A 27,517-nucleotide genomic window follows, 5' to 3' on the forward strand; every position below is an offset into this window, starting at 1 on the left:
GGGACCTTTCTTTTTATACTCTCTGTGGTTTTAATTTCCCTTTTTATACCAAGTCTTATATTACTTTTATATTTTTTTTGTTTTTATTAAAAAAAAAGACATCTTTTAAAATTTCAGACCCTTAGGGCATTTCATTGTTCCGTGCCTATTTATCAAACAAAACAAAAGCTGATTAATTGAAGATGTTGGAAGATGGCTCCCTTTCATTGCAGCACAGCTTTCCTTACGATCACACTGAACCACAAAATTCACTTCTGTGCACCACAAAAGTCCACTGATCTGAGCGTAAGTTCATGGTGCTTTTAATGCACCGAAATAGTAATCTGATAAACTTGAGCCTTCAGAGTGGCTCAGCCACATATTTTAGAGATTTAAGTGAGAATTGCATGTTTTAAAAAGTTACATATTACACAGCAAATTCAAGTATCTGAAGTATAAAGGCAGCATAGTTTCATGGATGACAGTAATGATGCCTGTTATATGTGTTCGCATCAGGAGCAATTCATACAACCTCTTTGTTGCCCATGTATAAAATAGGGTGTTAATACCTGCGGCCCATCTTTATGTTGCCACTGTATGGATAAACTAATGTCACTGGGCTTTTCCTTTTCAAAATAAAGATGTAGCTAGAGGGATGGAATTATTGAATTCCTCCAGCCCAGGCCCCTGTCTTCCCCACATCTGCTGCTCATACCACTTGCACTGGTCCTCCAATTGTACGGAATCAATGTAGTTCAGCTGGTACAGCATCCTGTTTTACTTCCTGGACCTTTGCTGATGCTCTTCCACCTGTTGAACCACTTTTCCATCATTTCTTTACAGAACTCTTTCTTATCCTTCAAGACTCATTGTAGGCTGCCTCTCTTCCAAGAAGGCTTCTCTAATGCTCCAGGCAGACTAACCACCTCTGCTCTCTGTCCTGGTGTACTCTGTGCCTCCCTCCACTGGCGTTTATCTATTATATTAAAATACCTGTTTATAAATTTTTTCAATTAGACTGTAAGTTACTTGAGGGCAGGGACTGTGTCCTGTTCATCTTTGTACTTCTTGCACCTAATACAGTGCCTAGCAAATAGGAAGTATGTGGTATTTTCCGTGAACTAGACTGAAGAGATTGCTTATGAAGTATATATTTATTCCCGAAAAAGGCAAGTGGTGTTTTAGGCAAGGGTCTTAGAACCAGCATTTCATAAAAACAATTACAAAGGATTTGGATTTTGGTATGCTGTGAGTTCCCAGGGGCAATAAAACTTCTGGAAGGAAATGTAGGTGATAATACCTCTCCCTGTCAATTTTTTCTCTGATAGAACTCCTTACCAATGAGTGCACTCATTGATTAAGAATTATAATAAAACTCCCAATTTTGGGGCAGCATTTGATGAGTATACAGGAAAAAATACAATGGGAACAGCTTTAGGTTTTGATCAAGCAAACTATTCCACCACTTTAGTTTATAAGTAAGTATAGTGTGAGCTAGCATTCCAAGGGTCCTGCCCAAGGTCACATTGCAAACTACAAGGTGATTCTATAAATGTCAAACATTCTTACAAGGAGTCTCAGCTACCCAGGAGGTGGGATGGGGAGGGGTTGCAACACAGTGGTGCACTTTTCTTAGTCAAAGAGCATCCATCCATCTTTGGAGCTGATAAAAGCTTTTGAGTCCTAGAATACCTCTGCTCCCCATCCTCGGGCCTTTCATCTTTTTTCTCCTTACCTCTCTTCTAAAGAAAGAAAAGGGAGGGAAGGCTTGAATAGAGAGCAGAGAGAACTGAAGAACCACTGTAGATTTTGGTTTGTTTGTTTGTTTTGCCCTATTTCGGTCACTCTGGATAATAAAACTAATTCTACATTTACACATAGAGCATATTAATCATGGTGTTTGGTCAGTTTATTTTCAGTGAATTCTCTATCATAAACAATTCTGTTACAAATAAATTCTCTCTGCCTGTCCATGAAAGTCTTTGTGGGCAGTGAGTAGAAGAGCTCCACTTACCGAATAGCAAATACCGTTTAGCACTCCTTAGTCATTACACTTCGGTCATTTAAACCCTGAACAACGCAGTTGGAAAGCAGGGATGGGAAGCTGTAGCAGGGTCTAAAGGGATAAAGGCTGAGTCATGCTGATGGTTAGGGACAGAAGTGGATATGAAGTAGATGTACTCAGTTGGAGAATCACAACACTTGTAGGGCAGGCTGGTCTGCTAAATCAGGAATAAGTAAACATGGATCCCATGGCCAGATGTGCTCTGTCTCAGGCTAGCTTCATCTGGAGACATGCTAGGAGGGAGGAGGGAGAATCCAGGACTAGGAGAGCTCATCTGCTATGGAACTGCCCCCTAAAAGCAGTATGTTAGGGGTTATGGGACTCTCAGGCTCCGCAGGTACTTGCTTTGTTAAGAAAGCCTGGGCAGATTGGTGGGTCATATGAGCAAGTGCATCTAGGAGTGATAAATCTACAGTCAGAGGAATGGCTCATCTAGTTTAGAACAGGACCCAGGCAGTAGCTTGGAGCACAAGAAGCGTGGTGCCAGCACCCCAAGCATATGGACTGATATTTAGGGAAAGTCTTCATTCCAAGCAGGAGAAATGACGTGCGGTTAAGGAAAAACAAGTAGAAGCCTACTGAAACACAAAGGGAATTTGAGAGGAAGACTAGAGGCTTACAGTTACCTCCCTAATTCAAAATCCGTCAACCTCCACCCTGATCCCCCAACCAGGCTGCTCTCATTGCGTGTGGATGAGGATGCAAAGCAAGTTTAGCTTCCATCACCGTGCATTTCTGCCTAGCCCCCAGAGTAACTCAGATGCTTCTTAGTGTTTGGTGTCTCACCCAAGGTCCCTCTGTCCATGGCAACTTTTATATTCATTGAGTAGTAGTTTTGCACTGGGAGCCAATTAGTCGTGTTCCATAGTGACTGGATCCACTAGTCATGTTCCAGCCTTGATGATCACGTTAACTGCAGCCCTGGGAGATGGGTAAAGGTTGGTGTTCCAAGCACTACACCTTGGACGAACGAGGCAGAGTCATGAGTGTTTGAGGGAGTACTCTCTTAGAGGTGGACCAGGGATTGTGTAGACTAATTTATTAAAGTACCTGGATACAATACATAAAAAGATTTGAGGGGGCCAGTTCCATGGTTGAGTGGTTAAAGCTCCCTCGACTCTGCTTTGGTGGCCCAGGTTCACGGGTTCGGATCCTGGGTGCGGACCTACTCCACTCATCAGCCATGCTGTGGAGGCATTCCACATGCAAAGTGGTGGAAATTTGGCACAAATGTTAGCCCAGGGCTCATCTTCCTCAAGCAAAAAAAGAGGAGGATTGGCAACAGATGTTAGCTCAGGTCAAATCTTCCTCACCAAAAAAGTAAAATAAAAAAAGTTTTAGGGAAGGTATTTACAAGTGAAAAGCATGGTCTGAGCTGAGTTTGCTGAGAAAGCATAGTGAAAAGAAGTCAGAGAAAAAGTACTCTGCTTCAGTCTACTGAACATTGATGAGAGTGGGGAAACGGCCTCTGAACTAAAGTTTTTGAACAAACAAACCCTAGTATCCTAGAGTGATGCCTTCAGCTCTTCATGGAACCTGAATGGAAAATATAAGCTCATCCTATACTTACATAACTAACTCACCAAAAACCTTCACATCTGAAATTTATTTTCTTGAGTTTACTCCTTCACTAGGAAGGGAAAGTCCTGGGTGGACAAGGGGTATGAGTTCTCAGTAAAGTATGGCTCTCATTCCTCTTCTGTGAGACAAAAATCAAGAAATAATAATATTAGAAATATGGAGGTAACTGGGAAAAAAAGTAGCATGAACCGAGTCCTGACTCTCCCCCTGCCCCAACTCCTACACATGTACACACTTGGAGTGAACTCAGAAAATGGTTTCCAGATCTGCCAGGCTGAGGCCCACACCCTTGAACAAAGAAGTCACAGACCCATGGGCTTCACCATGCTAGGATGACCACAAGGGCCAAGATTGGGACTGGGAGTAGGGCCAGGCCCTGCTTTGGCAGTAAGGGGTCAGTGGACATCAGCGATAGTTTCAGTCTAGCCCTGAGGATTACTTTGTAGAATCATCAGTCACTTCTATGAGCAGTGGTCATGGGGTAAAATATATAAATAAAGAGGAATGGAACATGCAGTATGTTGTTTTTTCTGACTATATTTGTATATGTAGAAATTGCTTTTGAATAAATGATGTCTAGATTTTTTTTAAAAGGAAACTAGTTACCCTTAATGTAATGTTTAACACAAAGAGCGTCTGCTTTATTTCTTGTTTCCCGTATTTCTTCAGGAATTACCTCCCTATAATGGTTATGGACTAGTGGAAGACTCTGCTCAGAATTGCTTTGCTCTCATTCCAAAAGCTCCAAGAAAAGATGTTATTAAAATGCTGCTGAATGATAATAAGGTGCTTCGTTATTTGGCTGCACTGGTGAGGTTAATTTTTATATACCAAGACTCTATCCTGTCTCAGTACTGTGCACAGTTGTCCATTTTGTCTGTAAGCTGTAGAGTGATAGCTGTCAGAGTTATATGTTTACTCAACCATTGGGTCTAGTACCCAGCCTTTGGGCAGGTTGGATAGTATTAAGTGCCCTCAAACCAAGACCTAGCTCAAATCCTATCTATTCCCCAAATCTTTCTTAGATCATTAATCTCTCTACTCTACCTGTCAAGTTTGACAGATCTTTTTGCCTTTTTTGTTAATCAATTGTAAAAGCCTGACTTACATTCAAATTATTTGTGTATCTGTATGCCTTTCCAGTGTCCTGTGATTTCCTTGAGGGTAGAGACCATGTCCTATTAATTTCTAGCATTACCTGTGATATTTGCTTGATGCATTTTATATTCATTAAATGTATTAAATGGAATCATACCAGTTTAATAGATGTTGCCTTTGAGAGGTCATATGGATAGTGGTTAAGAGCATGGATGTAGAAGCAGACATAAATGCAAATCCTGAATATTCTACTCACTGGCTGAATTACCTGAGCAAATTACTGATAGGAGTTCAAAGGATAACGTCTTTATAAATGGGAAAAATATAGAAATAGGAACATAAACATTTTATTTAGAAATATGGACTTAAATACCAGAAATTGAAATAAGTTACTTCTGAGAATAGGAATTGGGAGTGGGTAGGGGTGGGTCAGATGATTTTTCAAACTATATACTTGTATTTAAAAAAATAAAACTTAAATGAAAGCACAATCAACTTGTGTATTTTAGGAAAATGTTGAAAAAAGCTTAAAATAAGAAGGGAGTTCTAGCAAGCTCTAGGGCAACCAGAACACTCCATACCATAAGAACTCTGATGAATGAAGGTTTGCATTATTACTAAGTTCTTGAGTTATGGTTCAAATTGCAGGGGCTTGCTGAATTACGAGGTAGTAACTGTAAACTCCTTGAGGGCAGGGATCATGTCTTTCTAGATTTTGTGTGTACTCAGTAACTGTTGGTTGAATGGGTAAATGAATTTATTTGCACATTTAACATCTATGAGTTAGGCAATAGAATATTATACCCATTTTATGTTTCAAAACATAAGAATCAGAGAGGCTAATTGGCTTGTCCCAGTCTCAGTGCTTCTTAGGCAGAGGCAGGAGTAAAACTGAACCTTCTGACTTTCAACCCAGCATTCTTTTTAAATTAAAGAGTATAAAACATCAGCATCATGGTGGAGTGAACTGTTCCCTTAGGTTCTCCCCACCAAGTTAGAATAAAACAAACATTCATTAACCAACAGAAGATTCCCTTCAAAGCACAATAGGACATCTGAGAGATCCATGCAGCCATATATCTGAAGGTAGGGGTCCTGGATGGCCAAGAAACAGTGGAGGGAGATGAGCGGATCCCCTCTCCTCCCCAGCAGCAGTGATCTAGGTCACAGGTCCTCATGCAGCAACTGGCGTGCAACTGTAAAAGGAGGTGGGGGAGCAGTCAGGCTTGTGCACAAATGCTTTTGCTTTCAGAGTGGCAGCCAGACCCGCGGGAATGCTCCACACTGAGTGGCACAGCTCAGCCACTGTGTGGGCGCCCTGACCAAGCGCAGCAGCCCGGGTGAACTGCCCATGAATGCAGAGTGGGCTCACATGCACGCATAAGAAAGTGCCCCTCCTCTCCCCCAGCCTACCGCACCAGCTTGGCCTAGTCCCCAGCCAAGGCAGCAGATCCACACCAGAGTGCCTGTGCATGCGTGTGTGACCCGCCAAGCTGCTGTAGCCAGCAGGCAAATACAGATGAGCCCTATTGGGACGAATTCCAGCAGATGCAGTGGGTTCAGAAAATATAGCTCCTGCCCTCCCAGTGGTGGCAGGTGGAATCTGTGACCTGATATTACCACTATGCACCAGCAAAGGATCAAGTCATCAAACACCATTAAGAACCTCATTAACACCCAGAGCAGAAGGAAAAATACAAGTCTCTGGAAACCAATCCTGAAGTCACAGAAATTTACAGTCTAAATGAGAGAGAATTCAAAATAATTGTCATAAAGAAACTAAATGAGTTACAAGAAAACTCAGAAAGACAGTTCAATGAGCTCAGGAATAAAATTAATGAGCAGAAGGAATTCTTCACAAAAGAGATTGAAACTCTAAAAAAATCCACAAATGCTGGAGATGAAGAACACAATGAATGGGATAAAAAAGAATCTAGAAACCTTAAAAAACAGAGCTGATGTTATGGAGGACAGAATTAGTAATTTAGAGGACAGAAATATAGAAATGGTTCAGGTGGAGGAGAGAGAACTAAGACTTAAAAAAAAAATGAAGAAATTATTTGGGATATATCCAACTCAATTAGGAAATGCAACTTAAGGATTATAGATATTCAAGAGGGATAAGAGAGGGAGAAAGGAGCAGAGAGCTTGTTCAAAGAAATGATAGCTGAGAAGTTCCCAAACCTGGGTAAGAAACTGGACTTACAAGTACATGAAGCCAGTAGAACTCCTAATCACATCAATGTAAAAAGACCTTCTCCAAGGCATATAATAGTAAAACTGGCAAAAGTCAATGACAAAGAAAAAATATTAAGGGCAGCAAGGCAGAAGAGAATAATCTACAAAGGAACCCTTATCAGGCCTTCAGCCAGTTTCTCAGCAGAAACGTTACAGTCTAGGAGAGATTGGAATGATAAAGTCAGAATACTGAAAGACAAAAACTTCCAGCCAAGAATACTTCATCCAGCAAAACTGTCCTTCAGATATGATGGAAAAATAAAAACTTTCCCAGATAAACAAAAGCTGAGGGAGTTCATTGCCACTACGAGAAATGATCAAGGATGCCCTCATACCTGAAGCAAAATGGCAAAGGTTTCCAAAGTCTTGAGCAAGGAGATAAATAGACAAAATCAGAAAATTGCAGCTTTCTATCAGAACACGTTAGCAAACACTTAATTTTAACATAAAAGATAAAGACAAGGAAAACATCAAAAATAAATATAAATGCTTCATTTTAATCACAAACGCATTGCAAAACAATAATTTGTGGCAACAATAATGTAGATGGGGAAGAGAAAGGGATGGAACCTGCTTAGATTAATGAAGATAAGAGGCTATCAGAAAATGGACTATCTCATCTACGAGATCTTTTATATAAACCTCATGGTAACCACAAAACAAAAAATCAGAGCAGAGACAAAAATCATACATAAAGAGAAAACTGAGAAAACCATCACAGAAAACCACCAAACTGAAATGGCAGTCAGAAATACAAGAGAAGAGAAACAAGGCAAATAAAGAGCAACTGGAAAACAAGATAAAATGGCAGGATTAAGCCATCATCTATCAATAATCACTCTAAATGTAAATGGACTGAATTCTTCCATTAAAGACACAGAGTGGCTGGATGGATTGAAAAACAAGACCCAATAGTATGCTGCCTCCAGGAAACACATCTCAACTCTAAAGACAAACACAGGCTCAGAGTGAAGTGTTGGAAGACGACACTCCAAGCAAATGGCAAGCAAAAGAAAGCAGGTGTTGCCATACTTATATCAGACAAAGCAGACTTCAAGATAAAAAAGGCAGTGAGAGACAAAGAAGGGCAGTGTATAATGATAAAAAGGACATTCCACCCAGAGGACTTAATACTTATGAGTCTAACACAGGAACACCAAAGTATATAAAGCAACTATTAAAAGACCTAAAGGGAGAAATTAACAGCAACACAATTAGTAGTAGGGGACCTCAACACCCCACTTACATCAATGGATGGATCATCCAGACAGAAAGCCAACAAAGAAATAGTGAATTTAAATGAAACACTTGATCAGATGGATTTAATATATATATATATATATATATATATATATATATATTTATATGGAACATTCCATCCAAAAACAACAGAGTACACATTCTCCTCAAGTGCACATGGAACATTCTCAAAGATAGACCATATGTTGGGAAACAAGGCAAGCCTCAATAAATTTAAGAAGATTGAAATCATATCAAGCATCTTTTCTGACCACAATGCTATGAAACTAGAAACCAACTACAAGAAAAAAGCTAGGAAAGGGGCCAGCTCCATGGCTGATTGGTTAAGTTCACGCACTCCACTTCACTGGCCCAGGGTTTCACCAGTTTGGATGCTGGGCATGTACATGGTGCTGCTCATCAGCCATGCTGAGGTGGCATCCCACATAGCACAACCAGAGGCACTCACAACTAGAATATACAACTATGTACCAGGGGGCCTTGGAGAGAAGATGAAGAAAAAAAAAATGGCAATAGATGTTAGCTCAGGTGCCAATCTTAGGGGAAAAAAAAGCTGGAAAGTGAAAAATAGATGGAGACTAAACAACATACTACTGAATAACCATTGGATCAGTGAAGAAATCAAAGGAGAAATTAAAAAATACCTGGAGACAAATGAAAATACATCAACTCTTATGGGGTGCAGCAAAAGTTGTTCTAAGAGGGAAATTCATAGCAATACAGGCCTGCTTCAACAAACAAGAAAAATCTCAATAAGTAATCTTAAACTACATCTCACAGAACTAGAAAAAGAAGAACAAAGGCCAAAGTCAGCAGAAGGAGAGAAATAATAAAAATTAGAGCAGAAATAAATTAAATAGAGACCAAAAAAATACTAGAAAGGATTAATGAAAGTAAAAGCTGGTTCTTTGAGAAGATAAACAAAATTGACAAGCCCTTAGCCAGACTCACTAAGAAAAAAAAGAGAGAAGGCTCAAATACATAAAATTAGAAGTGAAAAAGGAGAAAATGCAGCAGATACCACAGAAATACAAAGGATTATAAGACAATACTATGAAAAACTATATGCCAACAAATTGGATAACCTAGAAGAAAGGGATAAATTCTTAGACTCATAGAACCTCCCAAAACTGAATCAAGAAGAAATAGAGAATCTGAACAGACCAATCACAAGTAAAGAAATTGAAACGGTAATCAAAAACTTCCCAAGAAACAAAAGTCCTGGACCAGATGGCTTCTTTGGAGAATTCTACCAAACATTCAAAGAAGAGTTAATACCTGTCCTTCTCTAACTGTTCCAAAAAATTGGAGAAGATGGAAGACTTCCTAACTGATTCAACTGATTCTGTGAGGCCAATATAACCCTGATCCCAAAACCAGACAAGGACAACACAAATAAGGAAAATTACAGGCCAATATCATGGACAAATATAGATGCAAAATCCTCAACAAAATATTGGCAAACTGAATAGAACAATACATTAAAAAGATCATACACCATGCTCAAGTGGAATTTATACCAGGGATGCAGGGATGGTGCAACATCTGCAAATCAATCAATGTGATACACCACATTAACAAAATGAGAAATAAAAATCACATGATTGTCTCAATAGATGTAGAGAAAGCATTTGACAAGATACATCATCCATTTATGATAAAAAAAAAACTCTTAATAAAATGGGTATAGAAGGAAGTACCTCAACATAATAAAGGCCAGATATGACAAACTTACAGCCAACATCATACTCAGTGGTGAAAAACTGAAAGCCATTCCTCTGAGAAGAGGAACAAGACAAGGGTGCCCACTCTTGCCGCTCCTCTTCAACATGGTACTAGAGGTTTTGGCCAGAGCGATTAGGCAAGAAAAAGAAATAAAAGGTATCCAAATTGGAAAGGAAGAAGTGAAACTCTCACTGTTTGTGGATGACATGATCCTCTATATAGAAAACACTGAAGAATCCACCATATATTAGAAATAATCAACAGCTACAGAAAAGTTGCAAGGTACAAAAACAATTTAGAAAAATCAGTTGCATTTCTATACATTAATAACAAACCAGCGGAAGGAGAACTCAAGAATATAATCCTATTCACGATTGCACAAAAAGAATAAAATACTAGGAATAAATTTAACCAAGGAAGTGAAAGGCCTGTACACTGAAAACTATAAGACATTATTGCAAGAAATCAAAGATGACATAAAGAAATGGAAAGATATTCCATGCACATGGATTAGAAGAATACACGTAGTTAAAATGTCCATATTACCTAAAGCAGTCTACAGATTCAGTGCAATCCCAATCAGAATCCCAATGACATTTTTCATGGAAATAGAACAAAGAATCCTAAAATGTATATAGAACAACCAGCGACCCCAAATAGCTAGAGCAATCCTGAGAAAAAAGAACAAAGATGGAGGCATCACAATCCCTGACTTCACAATATACTACAAGGCTATAGTAATCAAAACAGCATGCTACTGGTACAAAAACAGACACTTAGATCGAAATTGATTGAAATTGAAAACCCAGAAATAAAACCACACATCTACAGTCTGCTAATCTTTCAACAAAGGAGCCAAGAACACACAATGGAGAAAGGCAAGTCTCTTCAATAAATGGTGTGGGGAAGACTGGACAGCCACATGCAAAAGAATGAAAGTAGTTATCTTACATCATACACAAAAATTGACTCAAATGGATTAAAGACTTGAGTGTAAGACCTGAAACCATAAAACTCCTAGAAGAGACTATAGGCAGTACATTGTTTGACATCGGTCTTAGCAGCATCTTTCCAAATACCATGTCTACTCAGGTATGGGAAACAAAAGAAAAAATAAACAAATGGGACTACATCAATAAAAAGCTTCTGCAAGGCAAAAGAAAGCAGGAACAAAATGAAAAGACAACCCACCAATTGGGAGAGAATATTTGGAAATCATATATCTGACAAAGGGTTAATCTCCAAAATATGTAAAGAACTCTTACACCTCAACAACAACAGAACGAACAACTTGATCAAAAAATGGGAGGAGAATGTGAACAGACATTTCTCCAAAGAAGATACAGAAGGCCAACAGGCACATGAAAAGATGTTCAACATCACTGATTATTAGCAAAGCGCAAATCAAAACTACAATGAGATATTACCTTACATCTGTTAGAATGGCTATGATTACCAAGGCGAAAAATAACAAATGTTGGAGAGGGTGTGGAGAAAAGGGAACCCTTGTCCACTGCTGGTGGGAATGCAAACTGGTGCAGCCACTATGGAAAACAGTATGGAGATTTCTTAAAAAATTAAAAATGGAAATACCATACAATCCAGCTATTCTACTATTGGGTATTTATCCAAAGAATTTGAAATCAACAATTCAAAGAGACGTATGCACCCCTATGTTCATTGCAGCATTATTCACAATAGCCAAGACATGGAAGCAACCCACATGTTCATCAATGGATGAATGGATAAAGAAGATGTGGTGTATATATATACACAATGGAATTTTACTCAGCCATAACAAAAGACAAAATCGTCCCATTTGCAACAACATGGATGGACTTTGAGGGTATTATTTTAAGTAAAATAAGCCAGACAGAGAAACACAAACACTACATGATTTCACTCATATGTGGAGATAAACCCATGGTTAAAGAGAACAGATAAGTGGTTACCAGGGAAAAGGGGTAGGGTGGTGGGTGAAAGTGGTACAGGGGCACCAACATATATGACGACAGGTAAAAATTAGCCTATTGGTAATAAGCACAATGCAGTCTATACAGGAACTGATAAATAATAATGTACACCTGAAATTACACAATGTTATAAACCATTATGACCTCAATAAAGTAATTGAAAAAAATAGTGTATTTTTATTTTACAATGTATATTATTTTGGAAATATGACAGTACATTCATGTAAGCAGCTTTAATACTGCCGTCTTATATATGAGAGAAGCAGTAGTGAAAAGATGATCACAATTGTTTTTACTAGTGAGAAGTAGTTACCACAGCCCTCAAGAGGGTGACATGAAGAGTCACGATAAGGAAGGAAGTTGGAAAAAAATCCTATTCCTGCAGCTCTGAGAATCCTCAACCCAGCATTCTTTTGATGAAGAACCAGTATAGTGCTTAGGCTATGAAAAGGGAAAAGGACTCACATGAGTTTGTAAACTACATAGTTCTAAGCTTACTTTTCCTACCTAAAAATCCTGGGAAAATTGTTACATGATTGATTATAAAAATTTCTATGAATAACATTAGATATTGCTAAATGAGGAGAAAGAATATGTATATATTGACTGCAGTTTTCTATACTGACAAATCCGGGCAAATGTGATGTGTCACAAAATGTAGAAAAGTAGGTAGAGGACTTCTGTTTCTAGCCATGATAGACTAGGTAATTTGGATCAGCCCTCTTGCTGAGGACAACTAGAAAAACTCGTTTTGTGTGTGTGTGTGTGTGTGTGTGTGTATTTACTACTGCTTGAGGGTGCTGAACAACTAGAAAGATGTGAAGAATCAGTGAGCAAGAACCAGGAGAATATTGACAACCAGAGAGGTGAGCCTGGAAAAGGGGGCCATTCTCCCCTGGGAATGTTTGCTGATTCTAGAAGGCAAACGTTGGATTTAGGGCATTCTCTGAGGGCAAACATTGGAATCTAGGGCCCATCAAAGGCAGAAGCACTTGGTAAACCCTCTGTGCTTTAGTCCTTAGTGGCTTATCCTTGAAGGGACTATTGTCTGCTTTTGAATTATCTCAGTCCCTGAATTACCTAAATTCCGGAAATCAGATTAAGATAATCCTGGATTACTAATGTCCCCAGGTATCTGGCAGAAGCAAATGTAAATTCTCTGAAGATTGCATTGTCCTAGGTTTCAAATTATTTCTGCAAACAATTTAAGTAATACAATGTATGGCACTCATTCAAAAAAACAATATTAACAATACAATGGCCAGACAAAAGGCAAGATGATATGAAGGAAAATGAGCAGAAACAGTTAATAGAAATAGATCCATAGGGGCTTCAAATACTGATGTTATCAAACTCAAACTTAAAAAAGCTATGTTTACTATGTTTAAGGAGTTAAAGGATAAGATTGAGAATTTCAGCAGAGATCTATAAACAAAGCAAAGTGTTTGTATTTTGGAAAATTATCACAGTAACAATAAAAGAAAAAATTAGATGCAGAAAAGTATTTGATAAAATTCATCTATTATGGTTTTAAAACAAAACTCTTAGTAAATAGGGGATAAAAGGAAAGTTCTGTGGTCTGATAAAGGGTATCTACCAAAAATCTACTGCAAACAGCATGCTTAGTGACGACATGCTGAAAGTGTACCCTCTGAGATTAGGATCAAGGCAAGACTGCTCCCTGTCACGCCTTTTATTCAACACTGTACCAGAGGTCCTAGCTGGAGCAGTGAGACAGTAAGGGAAATAAAAGGTGTAAGGATTGGAAAGGAAGAAATGACACTGTTATCGTCTAAAATGAATGATTATATATGCAGAGAATCAAAGAGAAGCTATATAATATGTTAGTGGAGTCAATGTATAGACAGCAACAGACAAAAAATAAAGTTAGAAAAATGCCATTTACCATAGCACAAAAATATTAAATTCCTAGGAATAAATCAAACAAAAGGTGTGTAATACCTAAGACAGAGAGAGAAAATTAAAGCAGACCTAAATAAATGAAGGGACATACCATGTTCACTGGTTAGAAAATTCAGTCTTATAAAGATATTTGCCCCAAATTGATGTGTGGTTTCAAAGCAATTACAGTCAAAATCCAAAAGGGTTTTTATTTTTGCAGAGCTTAACTAACTGATTGTATAATTTGTGTGGGATGTAAAGTACCGAGGATAGCCAGGACATTCTTGGAACAAGATCAATGGATTTGCTCAACCAAATGTCACAATATGTTAAAAAGTCATATAAAGTAATTAAGACAACCTCATATTGGTGCAAAGATCGATGACTAGGCCAATGGGATAGAAAAGATAGCCCAGAAACAGACCCACACACACTTAAGATATATGTCAAACATGGCAATGCAGAAGGTTGGGAAAGGAAGGTCTTTTCAGGAAATGATACTGGAACAATTAGATATCCATATGGGAAAAAAGAGGAAAATTTGACCCCCACCTCACACCAAAAATAGAAGTCAATTCCAGGTGGATTGAAGATTTACGTGTGAAAGGCAAAGCAACAAAACTTCTTAATGATAATATAATCTTAACCTTGTAGTAGGGAAGGCTTTCTTTAGAGGACACAAAAAGCAGTAATTCTTTTAAAAATTGATAAATTTGACCGTATTAAAATGGAAAGTTTCTGTTCCTCAAAAAACTCTATTAAGAGAGTAAAAAAGGCAAGGTCAGAGTGGGAGAAGATGTTACTACAGAAATCAACCAAGAACTCATATCGAGCGTACATAAAGAACACTCTGAAATCATTTTTAAAAATAAGCAAGGGGGCTGGCCCCGTGGCCGAGTGGTTAAGTTCACGCGCTCCGCTGCAGGCGGCCCAGTGTTTCGTTGGTTCGAATCCTGGGCGCGGACATGGCACTGCTCATCAGACCACGCTGAGGCAGCGTCCCACATGCCACAACTAGAAGAACCCACAACGAAGAATACACAGCTATGTACCGGGGGGCTTTGGGGAGAAAAAGGAAAAAATAAAATCTTTAAAAAAAAAATAAAAAAAAAAAATAAGCAAGAAACTTGAACAGGCATTTGACAGAAGAGGATATCCAAAAGGCTAGTAGACATGTGAACTGGGCTCTAGTGATCAGGGAACTACAAATTATAACCAGAGCGAATTGCCTCTACTCACTCACCAGGATCGCTAATGCATTGGTGAGAATATGGAACAACTGGAAATCTCATACTCTCAGTGACACACTCACTTAGGAAAACAGTTTGGCATAGTCAGGTACACTAAATTGTGCCAAAATGGTACCGTGTGTGTGCACCAAGAGATGAAAATCTTCATAGCAGCATAATTCATGATAGCCAAAAATAGGTCGAAGTGTCCATCCATAGAAGACTGGATAAATAAATTATGGCAAATATACAATGATTTGAATTCTGTTTAGCAGTGAAAATTAAGGAACTGTAGCTACAAATAACAAAGATATATCACGTAAGCATAATTTTGAATGTAAGAATCCAGATACAAAAGAATACTTGGATATTATGTAATTTCATTTATATGAAGATTAAAAAACAGGCAAAACAAAACTGTTTGGGGACCCCCGCTTTGTAGTAAAACTAAAGAAAACCATAAAACTCAGGATACTGGCTTTTTGGTGAGGGAGGGATGGAGTGGTGATGGGCAGGCTGCTTTCTGGGTTCCATCAGTGTTCTGTTCCTGGACCTGGGTCCTGGTTCCATGAGTTTTCACTCTGTGAAAATTCTTTGAACTATACATTTTGATTTCTTGCAGTTTTCTCTGTTATGGGACACAGTAAAAAAATATATCTGTATATATTTAGAAGAACACCAACAGAACTATTAGTAAGGAAGTAGCGGATATCTTCCTACAGACAAGAAAGAAGATGTGGTATTCTGATAGTGTAATTTTCAAAGGTTTTTCCTGACCTGTTTGGTGAAATAGAGGGTGTATTCATTCAGCTCATCATAAAAGCTCTGGGATGAAAGAAAGGGTATCTGACAATAAGGGGAAAGGGCTTAGGAATAAGGTGAGGACTTCAGAAGAAAATGTGGAAATTCAAAAGACGGGAATATGCTGGAGGAATGATCAGAGACAAATATAGATTAAGTTCAGACGGCACTGGACATGTTGTGAGGAAATAAGTATATAAACCCAGGTAGGCAATTGGTGCCTAAGTAAAAATATCTGGGGCTCAGAGTTGGGTGCTGGCTGAGAAACTTGAGGAAGCTTTGGAAGAGCATAAGAAACCTGACTTGAGCGGTGATCTCTGAAGCAGCGTGCACACCCTTCCAGGGAGTGTGCAAGACAATGTAATCGATGGAGGTTGTTAAGAAAAGATGACAGCCTCTGTTTTTATTTTATTAGGAGTGCATTTATTTTATAGCCCCTGATATATATATATATATATATATATATATATATATGTATATTGTAATGCACAAAACATAGTTATATAGAAGAACGTATGTTTAATTATTCATTTGTTCAACAAATATTAAAGAACTACTTGGAGCTTGGCATAGTTCTAGGCATTGAGGGTACAGTGGAAGACAGACAAATCTCTGCCTTCACGGAGGACTTTTAGTCCATAAGGAAAGATATCATACCAGGATAGGTAATAGCACATTCGGGAGAAAGCAGGAGACAGTGATGGGGAGGGGGCTCATTTACATTGGAAGATCAGGGAAAGCGTCTTCGAGGAGGGCACAGCTGAGCAGAGACCAGAAGGAATAACCAAGCGAGCACGCCAGGGCACTATCTGAGGCAACTGTGTTTCAGGCAAGGGCGGTACACAGGGAATGGAGGGTAGAGGGGCAGAAATGAAGAGGGGCTCGGGGGCCAGCTTGGGGCTTTGCAGCCAGTGGCATAAGGCCTGATGGGTGGGTGGTGGGAGCAGTCACCCAGGGTGCAGGTAACAAGCCTGTGGAGAATTGAAAAGTAAAACCAAGTAAAAGCTGATCTACTTCTTATTGTCATCGTGTGCCTGTAATTCTAAACAGCATCACTGATAAAACAGTCATCCCCAAAGAGGCAGCTCCTCCATATAGTAGAATTTCAACTCTTAAATGTAGGAGAGAAGAGGACAATAGAAACTACTGTTAAGCACACACGGCAGCAGTAATTGTTGCAGATAAGATCCATCAGTGGATGCTAAGATTAGTGGGAAAACCTGTGAAGAGAAACAAGACTTTCATAGTTTCAGAGCATTTCTCTTAAGATATTAACTGCAAAGGGAAAGATGGTAAGTTTATAGGGGAGAAAGCCAGCAGATGTCTTCTTAATCAAGTGGTCAAGCTCAACATACCAACAACAAGATATACTGATATTGTGAACTCTGATATGCACTGAGCAGGACACACTGTTTTTTCCTGTGGTATTTTTGCCATAGATGCAGAAATAAGATGCATGAGGGACGTTCAACAAAATAATTGACCAGTGCCTTTCAAAAGTGTCAAGGTCATGAAAGATAAGGGCAAACTGAGAAACTGTCACATGGAGGAGATTACAGAGAAATAACTCAGTGCAGTATGGGATCCCATATAGGCTCCTGAAACAGAAAAAGAACATAAGTGAAAAATGGGTGAAATTTGAACAAGGGCAGTAGTTTACTTAATAGGATTGTACTACTGTTATTTTCCTGGGTTTGATAGTTGTACTGTGGTTATGTAAGATGTTAATGTTAGGGGAAGCTTGGTGAAGGGCATATGAGAATTCTCTGTTATTTATGAACTTTTCTGTAAGTCTAAACTTAGTTAAAAATAAAAAGGTAAAAAAAATTTTTGTAAGTTTTAAAATCCTCCTTCCTGCCAGGGTGAGCTGTTGCTGCCATCTCCCCAACCCCCTTGGTGCACCACTGCCTGTGGCCCTGCTCAGAACTATTTTATTCTAAGTGTGATGGGGGAATCCTCTGGAAGTTTGAGAGCAGAGGAGTGATGTGGTTTGATTTTTATTAACTATATTGTGGATGTTTGTTAATTTTTTTTTATTATAGGGGTGTCCAATCAAAAAAGTCTTGAAGAATATTAGATTAGGGAATGGTATGAGGAAATTATTTTGCTAAGAGGAAGCCCCATGACTTTCTCTGATAACCAAGAAATGATTACACAAATAATTCCATGGTCTGAATGAAAAGATAACGTGCTGAAGTTGTGATATGAGAGGATTTGAGTCAAGAACAAGCATGTCTCTATTTAGGCTTGTTCAATCTGGAATTTGTTTCTTAAGGGTTATGTGATCACTCTTCAGTGATTTGATTTAGGAAGTGTCTTGTCTACAAGTCAGTTTCTCAGAATCACTTTCAACTCTATGATGTTATATTACTCATTCCTCCCTTCATAAATTTTTTTTAAAATTATATATACAAATGGACTTGTTTAAAGAACGAAACTTTGCATAATCATCTTAGTGTCCACGAAGTTGAACATAATGTCAGCCAAGAGGTCTCAAACTGGCAGCCTGTGGGCAGAATGTAGCCCACTTAAGTGTTTTATTTGGCCTGCATGGTGCTTTAAAAGAGTTGGAGTCAACATTTTAAAATCAGGGGTTTTATATAGTAATCCAGATGTTTATCTCCTCATGAAAAATTGGAAGATCTTGCAACATTGGGCCTACGTTCCCACAAAGCAACAATCACCTGGAGTTGAGTTGGGGCAGCCTCTTTTAGATGGACATGTCCTTTCCAAGCCACCAGAGTCCCCCCATACCGTTCATTTATATGGTACTTTATAGATTAGGTTTATATTATATACCTAGTCTCTGTAGGTATGTAAGTTTGGAGCATCTGTATAGATCATGTACCTTCATAATATCCTCTTTTCTTCACCTTTCTAGGAATCCCCCATCCCAGAAGACAAAGACCGCCGATTCGTCTTCTCTTATTTTCTAGCCACCGACATGATCAGTATCTTTGAACCTCCTGTTCGCAATTCTGGTATCATTGGGGGCAAGTACCTTGGCAGAACTAAAGTTATTAAACCATACTCGTCGGTGGAAAACCCGGTCTACTACAGCCCTAGTGACTTCTTCATTGGTGCTGTGATTGAGGGTAGGTCTAAACACAGTGTAGGCTTTCCTACTAGCCAAGTGACTGGGTTCTTAGTTGGAATTTAATTCAATTAACCCTTGTAAGAGGCAGCTGGGCTGCATTCCAGCTGAGATAAAGCTAATATACTTGTATATGCAATGCAGTGTCTTAATCTCCTTCCTTATCAATTAAGCTGTAAATTGGTTGCACTGGTTGGCTACAGATGTAGACCCTGAGCTTCCTAAACACTGAGCAAACTGCTGCATATTAGTTTAGAGAGCTTTTGAAAGTTCCCTAGTCTAGGTCACAAATGCTTACCTGTGAATTTGTCATTGGAGGGTCACTATTATTTTACTCCTGATTGCATGATAAAAACATAACCAAGCTAAGTATATTTCTACCTTCTCCTCAGTGTTTGGCCACCGGTTCGTCATCCTTGATACAGATGACTATGTTTTGAAGTACATGGAAAGCAATGCTGCCCAGTATTCACCAGAAGCACTCTTGTCAGTTCAGAACCGTGTTCGAAAGCGAGAAGGTCCTGCACCAGAATTGGAAAAGTACGTTTGACTGTCTAGGGTCCATTCTGACTTTGGCACATATGAAATATTCAGGAAATAGTTCTTGATCAAATGAATGGATAATCACATTTTAGATTTTCAGATTTCCCTCACCAGGTGGGAGTTATTAGTTATACACAGAAGGTTCCCTGGGTCCAATATAATAACTAGTAACTTAAACTTTTTCAACTTCACTTATTTGGCAAATAATAATTGAACGCCTACTCTGTGTCAGATACTATCACTAGGCCCTTGGGCTTTTATCAGTAAACAAAGTAGACAACAAATTGTTGCCTTCATGGAGTTGACCTTCTAAGCAGTGGAAGATAGCCAATAAACACCACAAGCAAGTTATACAGGATATTAGGTGCTGAGTACTATGGAACAGTGGAGGAAAATAAGGGTGATAAGGGTTTCTGGAGGGTGGTGATGGGTTGCCGTTGATCAGGGGAGGTGGTCACACCTTGACAAGGTGACATTGAGCTAACACTTGAAGGTAAAGGAGTTAGCCGTGTGGATATCTGAAGGAAGAGCTTTCCACAAAGAAGGAATGGTGATTGTCAAGGCCCTGAATAGTAGCATGCCTAGAATACTCAAGTAACGCTGGCAAGAAGTAGGCCAGCGAGCGTGGCTGGAATGGGGTGAGTGAGAGGAAGAGGAGTCGGAGATGGAGTTAGAAAATTAACAAGGAGCCAGGTCGTGTAGGACCTACTAGGTCTTTGGAACGATGCTGGCTTTTCTCTGAAATGGAGAGCCACTGTGGGGGTTCTGAGCAGAGGAGTGGCAAGATCTGACATATGTTTTAAAAGAACTACCCTGGCTATTGTGTTGAGATAGATCAGGAGGGAAACTAGTTAGGAGAACATGCTGTAATCCAGGCAACAGATGATGGTGCATGGACCCAGGTAGTATCAGTGAAGGTGGGGAGAAGTGGTCTGATTTTGGATATATTTTGAAGGTAGAGCCAATGGGACTTCAGCAGCTTATATAGGTGCTATAAAAGAGAGAGTAGTTAAGTATAACTCCAAGCTTTTGGGCCTGAGCAACTGGAAGGAAGAAGTTGCCATCAGCTGAGATGGGGAAGATGTGCATTGTGGGTAGAGGAGGTGTTTTTTCTTTCTTTTTCTTTTTGTAATAATTTTTTTATTGATTTCATAATAGTTTATATCATTGTGAAATTTCAGTTGTACATTATTTCTTGTCTGTTACCACATAAGTTCTCCCCTTCACCCCCTGTGCCCACCCCCCACTCCCCTTCCCCTGGTAACCACTGAACTGTTTTCTTTTTCCATGTGTTTGTTTATATTCTGGATATGAGTGAAATCATATGTTGTTCGTCTTTCTCAGTTTGGCTTATTTCCCTTAGCATAATTCCCTCCAGGTCCATCCATGTTGTTGGAAATGGGATGATTTTGTCTTTTTTTGTGGCTGAGTAGTATTCCATTGTATACATATACCACATCTTCTTTATCCAATCATCGGTTGATGGGTACTTGGGTTGCTCCCATGTCTTGGCTATTGTGAATAGTGCTGCAATGAACATAGGGGTGCGTATGTTACTTTGGATTGTTGATTTCAAGTTGTTTGGGTAGATACCCAGTAGTGGGATAGCTAGGTCATACAGTATTTCTATTTTTAGCTTTTTGAGGAATCTCCGTACTGTTTTCCATAGTGGCTGTACTAGTTTGCATTCCCCCCAGCAGTATATGAGCGTTCCCTTTTCTCTACACCCTTTCCAACATTTGTTGGTTTTAGTCTTGTGATTATAGCCATTTTAACAGGTGTAAAGTGGTATCTTGGTGTGGTTTTGATTTGTGTTTCCCTGATGATTAGTGATGTTGAACATCTTTCATGTGTTTATTGGCCATCTGTATATCTTCTTTGGAAAAATGTCTGTTACATCCTCTGCCCATTTTTTGATCGGGTTGTTTGTTTTTTTGTTGTTCAGTTGTGTGAGTTCCTTATATATTATGGAGATTAACCCCTAGTTGGATATATGATTTGCAAATATTTTCTCCCAGTTGGTGGGTTATCTTTTTGTTTTGATCCTGGTTTCTTTTGCCTTGCAGAAGTCTGATGAAGTCCCACTTGTTTATTTTTTCTTTTGTTTCCCTTGTCTGAGGAGACATGGTAGTCAAAAAGATCCTTTTAAGTTCAATGTCAAAGAGTGTACTGCCTACATTATCTTCCAGGAGTTTAGTGGTTTCAGGATTTCAGGACTTAGCTTCAACTCTTTGATCCTTTGAGTTTATTTTTGTGGATGGCATGAGATAATGGTCTACCTTCATTCTTTTGCAAGTGATTGCCCAGATTTCCCAACACCATTTATTGAAGAGGCTATCTTTTCGAGGAGATTTTTTTGAGGGGGGAGGACTTCAGTTTTGGTTATACTACGTTTAACATATCTATTAGATATCCAAGTGGAGATCTGAAGCAGGCTGTTGGATATATAAATCCAGAGTGCAGATGCGAGATCTGGGCTGGAGATGTCCATGTGGGAGTTGTTGGCGTATAGATGATATTTTAAGCCACAGGATTGGGTGAAATCTCTAAGGGAGTCTGTGTAGATAAAGAAGAGAAGAGCTCCAAGGACTGAGCTCCAGGGTCCTCCAACACCAAGAGCTGAGAAGAGGAGACTGAGCAGGACAGCTAGTGAGGCAGGAAGAAGCCAAGTGGGTGTGGTATCCTGGAAGCCAGATGAGGAAAGGGCAGGCGGCCCTCGCTCTGCACAGTAGTGCGGGGCTGTAAAAATGACAGTCTTACTAATCAGTGCGAACATTTACTGTTGTTCTGTGACCTTGAAAAATTTTTGTCAAAACATGAAAAACTGTGATGGTTATAAATGTATAGGGCAATGAAAGATTAGTGAAACTAATTTTTATTTAGTACACTGTAATTTAAAACATGGGCAACGTTGAAAATTAAAGTTTTATTTCTTTGTGAACAGCTTTTCAAGAGTGGTTTGAACGGTGCTTGCCTTCTTTTCATTGTGTAACTTATGATACAGAATGAACATCTTTTCTATGCCTTGGTAAATGGTCATATTCCTTTCTAAGTTTGGATCAACTCCCAACACTTTATTATTTTTGCTTTCAATGTTGTGAAAGGTCTCCTAGAGTTCCTTTAATGACACGAAATATCTCAGAGTTCTTTTAATGTGCAGTTTTTTGCTGGCATCTGGGCTGTGTTCAGCCTTTTCTTTACCATCGCTTTATGTCAGTAAGTTGGCCTTCACCGAGTTCTCCTGGCTGCACGTCAAGAGTCTGTTGGATGGTGGCAGTGTCAGCATTCCCACAATCAGCTCTTTCTTCTATAACACCATTATGTTTGATTCGAATTTCACTTCTAGCTTTATTGCTCTTTGTTTCTCTGCTGCACTTTCATCTTTGTTGGCCAATTCCCTCATTCAGTTATCCATTTTTGTAAAATGTCATGTGGGTTTATCACTGAGAGACAAGAAGGCAACATAGCTACACACTTTGCTTTCTCTGTGTGAACTGAAAAACAGATGCCCAGTGACCAGTCATCAGTAGACTTGAAAGAGCTGATACAGTTGTCACTGATCATCATGCACATCTGTTATTTATATAGAAGTTGGTGGATTGAAAACGTAACAATGAATTTGTACTTTATGCAATTACTCACAGTTAATCAACTGAGGTAGTTGAAATTTGAACCATGTTGTTGCCAACGGTGGTAACTGAAATTCATGCGTATCGGAACTGTGCAAAGTGAGAAGTGCGTGTGTATCAAGGAAGACAGAATGGTTCATTGTGTCACACGGGGATTTAGCAATGTAGGGAGCATTGGGGACCCTAATGAGGAGTTTCAGTGGAATGGGAGGGTAGGAAAATCTGATGGGAGCGGATTTAAGAGAGAATGGGAGGAGAGGAATTCGACATCTTAAGTATGTATAGACAGCTCTTTTGAGGAAACTTGGTGCAAAAGGAAGCAGAAAGATGGGGCAGCAGCTGGCAGAGGAAGTGGAGTCAAGAGAAGGATTTTTTGTTTGTTTTTAAGATAGAATAAATAACGACATATTTGTACATAAATGCGAATGATTCTTTAGAGGGAAACGCTGATAAATGTGAGAGTGGGGAGAGTTGTGGAGCGTGTGAGAGAGGATGGAGTCTAGTACACAAGTGGAGGAACGGCTCTAGAGAGAAGCACCAGTCGTTCATCTCGGGCGGTAGTTCTCCAGCTCTTTGGTCTCGGGACACCTTTGTACTCTTAAAAATTATCCAGGACCTCCAAGGGCTTTCGTTTATGTAGTTTATATCTATTGATATTTACCATGTTAGAAATTAATCTGAGACATTTAAAATATTTATTAATGTTCTACAAAGCAATAATAAACTTATTTCATGTTAGTACAAATAACGTAATTTTTATGAAAAATAACTATTTTTTCCAAACAAAAAAATTTATTGAGAAGAGTGGAATTGTTTTGCATTTTTGCAAATCTCTTTAATGTCTGACTTTATTAATAGAAGACAGCTGGATTTTCGTCTGCTTCTGTACTGAGCCTTCTGTGATATCATTCATTATGTAACCTTTGGAAAACTCCACTGTGCATGTGTGAGAAAACAGGAGTAGAAAAGCAAATAAGGATTTAGTAGTAGTATGAGAATAGTTTTGACTTTACAGACCCCCAAAGAGTCTGAGGAACCCCCAGGGGTCCTGGGATTACTCTTTGAAAGCTTAATCTATGGTAACAGGCAGGAAGGCAGAGTGTGTGGGTACAGATGCTGCTGCGGGTAGAGACGGTTGAGGGGTCCTTCTGATTATGTCATTGTTTCCAGTGTAGTAGTGCAGTAGGAAGAGTGAGGATGGGGAGATGTTGGAAGTTTCAGGAGAGAGGAAAAGTTGTGAAATGCTGTCTATTCTGTTGACTATATAAGAAAAATGAATATAAAAATAAAATGAAAATAAATACATAGCATTATTTTATCTACTACTGAGAAAGAAAATCCAACAAGTATAGTTGATATTCACCATCAATAAAAAGTGCATCCTGACTCCAGAGGTGTAAAAAATGTTGTCTCAGGACTGATTAAATATGGCAGCTCTCCCAGAAAGTGGGAGGACAAATGCACTAGCGAAGCATAATTTGGTGGCTGGGCAGCATTAAGTGCTGAGTTGAGATTCATGGTCATACGTTTAATTCATGTACTTCTCAGAAGTTTTTTTCTGTAGTTTTCCCATGTCTATGCAAATACCAGCAACATTGGAAAGCTTCTTGCTTTGGCATACTACCAGTAGAATCTTTTTTTTTTTTTTTAATCTGATTTAATAATGAGAAAAAGAGCACCATGGCACTTAGAATAAGATACCAATAAAAATAAAGAGAAATTCAAGTTCTGGGTTAAGAAATCCACTGCTATTCTCATTTTGATCCTCACCTTCCCTTTCTTCCTTTGTGATGGGTCGGACAGATGACTGAGAGAAGATGCTCAAAGATGGTGTGGATCCAAGGGTCGTGCCTTCCAGTTCTTCTAGCCATTCTGTCTTTGGCTTCTAACTCCTCCCATCTGGTAAAGAATCCCACTCTAAGGAAATACAAATCCTTTATTTGACTAATCATTTCTAAGGTTAATGAAAGGGGATTCCCAAGTACTTGTCAGGCCTGAATATTTTTTATATCAGGTGTCAATTACAGGATGATAAAATTTGGGGTTAGCTATTTTCTTTCTCTGAGCAAGAAAATTAAAATAGTGCACGGGTAATGAGTATTGACTTCATCTGAAGTTCTTTTGGGTTTTGGGTCCTCATTGCAGTATATTGAACTCAGATTTACTGATAACAAATGGTCATAAATCCAACCCTCTACATGAAATCTACTTATATGAATAGCATACACACACCCATGGGTTCATATATTTTATTCTTGTTCTGTTAGTATGTTCATTTGTGCTCTTCAGCCTCAAGAGGATCCTCCTCCCATGATTGATGATCCTTTTAATCCTCTATTTTTCACTTCCAGCCACTTTTCCCATGTAGACATTTCCAACTATTTTTGTTTCTTCTTCCTTTTTCTTTAAGCCCCAAGCTCTTTCATATTCACTTTGCAATTGGTGTCAAATATGAGACCAAATGGTCCAATGTGAGCTTCTTCACTTTTCCCACTCTTCACCTTAGAATGTTTCTATACTGTCACTCATCTTCTCTTTGCCTTCTTGTTAGAGAAAAGTAGCTCCCATTTCTCCAAATTTAATTCTTCTATTTTGTGTCTAACTGCCTCCTTTCTGACTGCTCCAGTCTCCAAACACTCTTCATAAATTGCTTTCCTGAAGGTCATTGATTGTTTCCAAATCTAATGGTCTCTTTTCATTTATTCATTAATTTAACAGATATTTAAGCTCGCACCATGTACTAGACGTTAATAAATGCTTAGGCAGATAGATGAGAGAATAGGGAGCTCATAGTCAAGGGCGAGAGTTGGCAGGCTTTTCTGTAAAGAGGAAAGTAGTAAACAGTTTAGGCTTTGTGGGCCATGCCATCTTTGTTGTAACTACTCAGCTCACCCTTGTCAGTGAAAGCAGTATAGACACTGTGTAAATGAGTAGGGGGAGCTGTATTACAATTAACTTTTATTTGGAAAAACGGGCAGGAGGCTGGCTTTGGCCTGTGGGCCGAAGTTTGCCAACCCCCTGGTCAAGTGTTTAGCCTTTTCTATCTACATATAATACAATTTACTCTTTACCACCTTCTCTTGGAACCCTTTCTTTTGAGTTCTGATAAGTCAGAGTCTCTGCTCTGCCTCCTCCTTCTCTGGAAGCCTACTCTTTGAAGCTTCTTCCTACTTCTGTCTACTAAGTTGGTGTTTCTCAAGGTCCTGTTTTTGATCCTCTTGTTTGCTTGGTCTATACTCTGGAAATCTCATCTCATCTCATTGCAGAGTGGCTAAGTAAGTTGCTCTCCATCCTTACCCTTCTGATAATATTCCCGGATTCCTGTCTGCCTGTTGGGTGTGTCTTCCTCCAGCTGAGTCACCAGCACCTCACACTTTGCACAACTAAGAATGAAACCATCATCGTTTTCATCTTTCTAGCACACCTGCTCTTCCTTCTTCCCATTCAACTGTCTCATAAAGTTGTGATAACGAGTTGTGATAACACATGGAAAACACCAGCACAGAGGAGACAAGCAGTAACTCTTAACCCCTCTTTCTCTAAATCACGTCAGAGTTCCATTTACCCTGATTTGCACCTTGGAGATACCTTTGACTTCTTCTATTTTACACCACATTCAATAGCTGCTAATTTCTTCTTTTTTTTTCATTGCGGTAATATTGGTTTATAATATTATATAAATTTCTGGTGTACATCATTATGTTTTGATTTCTATGTAGATCACATCATGTTCACCACCCAAAGACTAATTACAATCCATCACCATACATATATGCCTAATCACCCCCTTTTCCCTCCTCCCTCCCCTTGCTCCTCTGGTGACCTCCAATCCAATCTCTGTCTCTATGTGTTTGTTTATTGTTGTTTTTATCTTATATTTATGAATGAGATCATAGGGTATTTGACTTTCTCCCTCTGACTTATTTCACTTAGCATAATACCCTCAAGGTCCATCCATGTTATCACAAATGGCAAGATTTTACCCTTTTTATGACTGAATTGTATTCCATCTTGTATGTATACCACATCTTCTTTATCCATTCATCCCTTGATGGGGACCTAGGTTGCTTCCAAGTCTTGGCTATTGTGAATAATGCTGCAGTGAACATAAAAGTGCATATGTCTTTATGCATTCGTGTTTTTATGTTCTTTGGATAAATACCCAACAGTGGAATAGCTGGATTGTGTGATATTCCTATTCTTAAGTTTTTGAGGAATCTCCATACCGTTTTCCATAGTGACTGCACCAGTTTGCACTCCCACCAGCAGTGTACGAGGGTTTCCTTCTCTCCACATCCTCTCCAACACTTGTTATTTTTTGTCTTGTTAATTATAGCCATTCTGACAGGTAAAGTGATACCTCATTATAGTTTTGATTTCCATTTCCCTGATAGGTAGTG

The 27,517-nt window shown here is 39.0% G+C and overlaps 1 protein-coding gene across 9 annotated transcripts in view; it reads left to right on the plus strand.

The window, feature by feature from the left end:
* The window catches only part of EFHC1 (EF-hand domain containing 1), a 76,192-nt gene that overhangs the window by 32,589 nt on the left and 16,086 nt on the right, over positions 1–27,517 (plus strand). For 7 of the 9 annotated variants that reach the window (XM_008530790.2, XM_070586218.1, XM_008530792.2 and 4 more), the window contains 3 exons: positions 4,295–4,435; positions 18,733–18,946; positions 19,338–19,485. In XM_008530790.2, the coding sequence (XP_008529012.1) occupies positions 4,295–4,435; positions 18,733–18,946; positions 19,338–19,485 (503 nt within the window). The remainder of the gene's footprint in view (positions 1–4,294; positions 4,436–18,732; positions 18,947–19,337; positions 19,486–27,517) is intronic. The other 2 variants (XM_008530791.2, XM_070586222.1) reach the window with 1 other exon arrangement.

Source organism: Equus przewalskii, chromosome 19, assembly GCF_037783145.1.
Source record: "Equus przewalskii isolate Varuska chromosome 19, EquPr2, whole genome shotgun sequence".
NCBI lineage: Eukaryota > Metazoa > Chordata > Mammalia > Perissodactyla > Equidae > Equus > Equus przewalskii.